The sequence below is a fragment of the Octopus bimaculoides genome, chromosome 9 (assembly GCF_001194135.2).
Source record: "Octopus bimaculoides isolate UCB-OBI-ISO-001 chromosome 9, ASM119413v2, whole genome shotgun sequence".
Taxonomy (NCBI): domain Eukaryota; kingdom Metazoa; phylum Mollusca; class Cephalopoda; order Octopoda; family Octopodidae; genus Octopus; species Octopus bimaculoides.
In genome coordinates this window covers 28,788,062-28,793,597 of record NC_068989.1, presented here as the reverse complement: position 1 = coordinate 28,793,597, position 5,536 = coordinate 28,788,062, and the positions used below count along the sequence as shown (strand labels likewise).

The 5,536-nt window shown below is 33.3% G+C and overlaps 1 protein-coding gene across 1 annotated transcript in view; it reads right to left on the bottom strand.

Annotated features, from left to right (window-relative positions):
- Window positions 1-1,800: 1,800 nt before the first annotated feature.
- Window positions 1,801-5,536, bottom strand: part of LOC106880425 (phospholipase A-2-activating protein) — a 42,291-nt gene continuing 38,555 nt past the window's right edge. The window contains exon 12 of the mRNA XM_014930340.2: window positions 1,801-3,737. Within this exon, the coding sequence (XP_014785826.1) occupies window positions 3,157-3,737 (581 nt within the window). The 3' untranslated portion in view covers window positions 1,801-3,156. The remainder of the gene's footprint in view (window positions 3,738-5,536) is intronic.

Below are 5,536 nucleotides of genomic sequence, written 5' to 3'. Positions count from 1 at the left end.
AATATACTGAGTAAAACCTGAAAATTTTGTTTACCACATACATATGCTATAATTGTGTACAAGCCATGTATTAATGACTTGAGCTATTAATTTCTTCAACTATTATAATATGATATTTAATTGAAATGGGACATTTTCCCCCCCCGTGATCTTTATTTCCTACTCAATAATTGTAACTTTGTTTTTCTGTGATATTTTCTGTTCACGAATCACATACATACACATAGGTTAGCCAGTAAACAAAATAAATATAAGCTGAAGGAAAGAGGGCACCAGTTTTTTTTTCCATGTCATTTTTACCATAGTGCAAATGGAGCAGCTAAACCAGGACCCATCAAAAAATAGAAAATTTGCATTTTGTCCTGCTGCCCTTCTGAGTAAATAGTTTGTGCATTCTTTTGGTTTAAGATAAAATGAAAGTTGAAATATTGAAACTATTCGGCAATGTCCAAACGATGTATAGAATAGCCCCCACCTTTTTTTTTTTTTAAATATTTCCTTTGGATTCGTCTATTTTCTACAACAAAAATTAAACGATTTCGTCAAAATAAACAGATTAAAAAATATTTTTTTTTATATTTCCTCACTTAAATTTTTTGTTTTAAGCGTTTTTTTCTTCCTAAAAATTTGCTTTTGGGATTCCACGTTTAAAAATGATTCTGAAAAAACTTTTTCCCCACCAAATTTCAATATTTTTTTCACCAAACATCAAGATGATTGCTTACAATTTTCGATTTTCAATTTTCATAAATAGTAAGTATGCCATAAATTGCTTAATTTTATTTATTCAACACAAAAATAACACCAACCACTTCACAGAGTGTATTAGTGGCACCAGCACTAACAAGCTTGTAAGTATCTCTGTTCAAGGTAACATGATGATGGGGTGAATCTGAGTGATGGTACAGTAAATGGATATGAGAGAGAGAGAGTGTGAGTGAAAAGATGGGTGACTGAGGGATGAGTGACAGAAGTGAACATGATAGAAGAAACAAAATGACAACAGAGATGAGAGGATATCAGAAAGCAAGATGGGAAGAGTTAAGTGATGATACAGTAGATAGGAGAGAGTGTCAGAAACATGAGAGGGTATCAAAGAACAAATGAAAGTTTAACAAGAGTATCCTGAATAACAGGCTAAAATATAGGCGGGGAGGGACAGCAAATGGAAAGTTAACTTCTGGGCAATAACTACATTACCTCCCAGCTTTCACCACTATCATTTTAACATTTTGATATACGTCATGCTTGCATGGGAGAAAAGGTCTTTCCATGTGCTGTATTGCCAATTGTTGCAACCCTTTTTTGAGGTTCAGCATCCCGAGATCAATCTTTGTTTGTCCCAGGTTTTCTAAAATCTTCCTTTTGCAGAGTTTCTATCCACTGTGAATGTCCTGTATTTCTCATACAGGTGTCATCTTCTGTATATATGCAGACTTCTTTCTTGCACACTACATCCAAGTCCTCTTATATCCAGCTTTTCCTCAGTTCGTTTTTGCTACACTGTTCATACTCACTAATGTCACATATCCAACAGACCATACTTGCTTCACACATAAATACACATGCATGTACACACATACAAACATGTTATGGGCTCCTGTACAATTTCTGTTCAATCAAAATTGAACAGAAGGCAATGGTCTAGCCGAGGTTGAAGACACTTGTCCAAGTTTCTATGCAATAGGACTCAACCCAAAACAAATTGTGAAGCAAACTTTTTAACAACACAGCCATGTCTGCACCTACAACCAAATATTAAAAACGTTTCCCCTCTCTAAAGAAAAGGTTAAGACTATGAATAATTATAATTTTATTAATAACTCATCTCAGTTATTTAGACAATAAAGTTTAAATTCTGATTATTAACAGATATGTATGAGTGTTTATGCAGGAACTGAACTTACAAAAGTATTATTTCATGCAGAGATTCTATTGAAGTGTGACCTATCAGTATATGTTATTTCAAACACATCTAGAAACTTAATATTCCTTCCACCCTACAAAGCTTCTTGAATAATTAATGAACTTGTATAAATTAGTGGTTCGTTAAAAGAGACTGATAGAATAAGTAAGCTTACAAAGAATAAGTCCTGGGGTCAATTTGTTTGACTAAAGGCGATGCTCCAGCATGGCCACAGTTAAATGACTGAAACAAGGAAAGGAATAAAGTATGAAATTGTTGATTTTGATTTCAAAGTGAGATGCTGTGTTCAATGAGTTCCAACTTATTGAACAATTGATTGTCCTTATTAAGGACAGTCAATGTTAAATGGATTGCTTCGTACAAGTTGACAATGCAAAATCTGACTCTTCTGTCTACAAAGACATATCTGTATGTTTCAGTCTCAGTGAAATTTAATTAAAGCTAATAATCTTCCCCCATTCTTTCATATAATACCTAATTTTCTACAAGAGCATAAACTGGAAGGCCAAATGACCTTGCTATCAGCAACCCTAACCAGTTTTTTAAGCTAAGAAATTTTTTTATTGCACCAGTCTTTGAAAGTGTAAAGTAACCAGTTGTAATGTTGGCAAGGAATATAAACATTTGCATATATGAGCATGCACCCCACCCCACAGAACAGACTTTCAAATAATTTGTCAACAAATTACATTCAAAAGGTATTGGTCAGTCCAGATGTATAGTAGAAAACACTTGCCCAGTGTGCTAAGCAGTGAGACTGAACTTGAAACCACAACATTATGAAGCCAACTTCTTAACCACATATAGCCTGCCATTGCCTATACACGTACATGTCTTAAATGGATATCAATGACTATCAAGAAGTAATTATTTCAGATTCTACACACAGTCCCAGAACAAATTATTTGCCAAACAAGTAAAACCCCCAAATTTATGCATTTATTTCTTGGTTTACTAACATTCCAGAAAATGTACGCTGTTAAATTTCACATCACCAATCAGAGAGAAAAAAATTCCTTTCTTGATTATAGAATAAATTATATATAGATTTGATATTTTAAGAAATAATTTTTATTTAATTGCTGATGTTATTTTCTTTTTGCCTTTAGATACCATTAATTTACTAGATAGCTTTATGTGATAAAATGTACTTAAGCAGTCTGATGTTAAAACAAGGAAGTAGAGTAAAGCTTTGTAAGACAGTCACTGATAAAATGAAATAATCTGTTTTACATGACTTTCAACCTTTCCAGCAAATATTTAGCACAACTGCTGACTTTTTCAACATTCATTTTAGTATCCAGCAATGGCTGAATGTGTTTCTCAAATCCTAAAGATGCTGCAATACCAAGTGCTATTTCATCATTATGTAATAGGTTTCCGAGCATTACTAAAAGACGGAATATAGCTTCTTGGTCTAGCTTTTCTTCTTCAAAGAGCTTTTTAGTGATTGTCAGGCATTGGGATTTACCATCATGGTCATTTTTACTGAGGTAGATGATTGAGTAATTCAAAAGCACTGTTGTCAAAGCAATCTGGATACCTTTAGTTGCACCAGGTATGCAATTGTTAAGTAATACCCAAATTGAATCCCTTTCACTGAGACAAGCTGTTTCTCCTGGTTTTTGTACAAAGACGTTAGCCAATATTCGTAAAGCTACAGTTTTGTTGGCATTTGATTGCTCAGAGTCACTCATATTTTTCAGAAACTCAACAATCTCCTTGCCATTTCCTGGAGTGCAAAAATATTGATTCACTGCTTCTGATTTAATTGCAATTCGTAGAACATCCAGTGCTGGGAAAATATAATCTGAAAAAAGGAAAATAATTACATTTAATTAATGCCATTACTTCTAATGATCACTAATCACTATATTATATCATTTAATGACTGTTTAACACAGCTACATTCAATCAGACCTGAGCAGAATTATTTGACAATAAGCAACCATATCAATAATTATCTGCCTAAAGTAATTCTTTTAGTCACCTCTCCAAGTAAATTTTTGCTTAGATTTTTTACAAATACTTGAAGTAATGTTCCTGACTACTAATTCAATTGATCATTAGTTCAAACTTTAATATTTGCCACTGCGTTTAATATCCTTTGGTTTGCTTGGCCTGACTGCTTCAAGGTTGGAAGTAAGAAGGGTACCCGCTTGTAAAAACAAAGGACAAAACTTGCTCACAGAACCATCATAAACAACAAATTGAAAATAGTTACCAAACTGTGGTCATGCTAGAGCATCATGCTCAATAAATTTTAGTTGTTTTTATCACTAACAGTATTTAGTCTGGTACTTATTTTATTGACTTTGGAAGGACAAAAGGACAAGTCAACTTGTTTCAGAAGACATTAGTTGCCAAAAGCTATAATGGAAGTCAATAAATACAAGTTTGTTCTTTATTTCTTTCAATATTTTTTAAAGAATTGTTCTCTTCTTAAAGGGTTTACATTTCCATGAGGTACATGGTAGACATATAAAAATCATACATTATTTACATTCAACGGATATTTGTCCTCATCTTTGTTGTTAACACGTTTCAGCTGATATACCCTCCAGCCTTCTTAACCACTACGCTATATGGCATAGTGGTTAAGAGTGTGGGCTACTAATCCCAAGATTCCAAGTTCAATTCCAAGCAGTGACCTGAACAACAACAATAATAATAACAACATCGAAAAATACCATTGGAATGAGAACCCAGGTTTGAAATTTTCCCAAGACACCTGAAGAAGGCTGGAGGGTATATCAACCAAAACGTGTTAACAACAAACAAGATGAGGACAAATATCCGTCAAATGTAAATAATGTACATAATTTCTCATCTCTTAAATATAGAACTATATAAAAATCATATTTTAGGTGAAAATTATGAAGTAAAAGTTGAATGAACCAGAAAATTTGAAAATCTGGAATCCAAATCAATTGAAGTCCCAAGCTTGGTACAACAAATAATCCAGTATGCATGGCACTTACTAAATGTTTTCATACTACATTGTTTATTGCCAGACATTTTATATAGTAACTGTGCACTTTACAGATGTCACATTAACATTATAATGAAATGATAGGATGCTTGCGTTTGTATGCATATGTTTCTATAATGAGGTAACAATTAGAAACTGTTCCTATTCTTTTTATCATATCTAAGCTTCTCAGAGCCTAGCATAAAGCTTCCCTTCAACTACACTCTCTTTCAGTCAAGGGGGCTTTTTACTTGGTAACCGCAATAATGCTAGTGCCACCAAAAAGGCACCCAGTACACTCTGTAAAATGGTTGACATTAAGAAGAGCATCAAGCTATAGAAACCATGCCAAAGTAGACACTGGAGCATGACATATACCTCTGACTTATCTGGTTCTGTTGAACTGTCTAATCTATGGAAGGTAGATGTTAAATGACTGATGTGTGTGTGTGTGTGTGTGTGTGTGTATATATATATATATATATATATATATATATATATAGAGAGAGAGAGAGAGAGAGAGGTGGGCACTGTTAATCAAAAAGTTAACTTTGTTAATCATTAATCTGTTAATGTTAACTTTTATTGAAAAAAGGCATAACTACAGTTTAATACCCCACCGAATTTGTTACTTCATG